This window comes from Trachymyrmex cornetzi, unplaced genomic scaffold (genome assembly GCF_001594075.2).
Source record: "Trachymyrmex cornetzi isolate Tcor2-1 unplaced genomic scaffold, Tcor1.1 scaffold81, whole genome shotgun sequence".
Classification (NCBI taxonomy): domain Eukaryota; kingdom Metazoa; phylum Arthropoda; class Insecta; order Hymenoptera; family Formicidae; genus Trachymyrmex; species Trachymyrmex cornetzi.
The window spans coordinates 17,368-18,046 of NW_017300147.1; the positions used below are offsets into that span (position 1 = coordinate 17,368).

Genomic DNA, 679 nt, shown 5'->3' on the forward strand with positions numbered 1-679 from the left:
TAGAAGCGTATTGGGCCGTGACCCTCAGCAGCTTCAGCACCGCCTCATTTCTCGGATCCCACGAGCCGAGAACGCCGACGACGGAGGCCGTCACGACGACACGATACCCTTTTCGTTGTAACTCTTCGGCCAGGGCGTTGTACTTATCGAGTTTCCTCGCCCTGGCCTCATCAAATGCTATCAGTCTATTTTCGAAGGGCACCGTGACGTCGCATATGACGACACTTTTGGAGGGCTCGTGCCTGACCACGAGGTTAGGTCGTAGCGCCGCCAAATCGCCGCTGACGCCCTCCACCCGCTGGTTAACCCGCACTACCCCTGGAAGGCGAGTGGCCTTCCAGAGGCGGTGCAGGACAGCGTTGTGCCTCAGCTGTATTGCCGGCGGAATGGATACCGCAGTGACAGAGCACATGAGGTAAGGTTTCCGATGCTTCACCGCATCGCCGACAGCGCTTATCATTTGCCTCCCAACGTCGTGCGCCGTTGAGAGGGAGCACATCTAAACGGGCCTTATGTATGAAGCGCCAATCTGCGAAGCGAGTGAAACTGCCGCCACGGATAAAGTGATTGCTCACCCGACACCGTGACGACACCTCGAAAACCTTACCCTGATCAGGCTTGCTGAGCAACCTATTCGCGTAGTGCTCTGCTACAGCTGAGCGCAGCCGATTCACTACCT

At 57.4% G+C, this 679-nt stretch overlaps 1 protein-coding gene across 1 annotated transcript in view; it reads right to left on the reverse strand.

The window, feature by feature from the left end:
- Positions 1 to 630: 630 nt before the first annotated feature.
- LOC108768571 (transcription initiation factor TFIID subunit 12-like) overlaps positions 631 to 679 on the reverse strand; it is an 11,553-nt gene continuing 11,504 nt past the window's right edge. The window contains exon 3 of the mRNA XM_018519037.1: positions 631 to 677. Coding sequence (XP_018374539.1) covers positions 631 to 677 — 47 coding nt within the window. The remainder of the gene's footprint in view (positions 678 to 679) is intronic.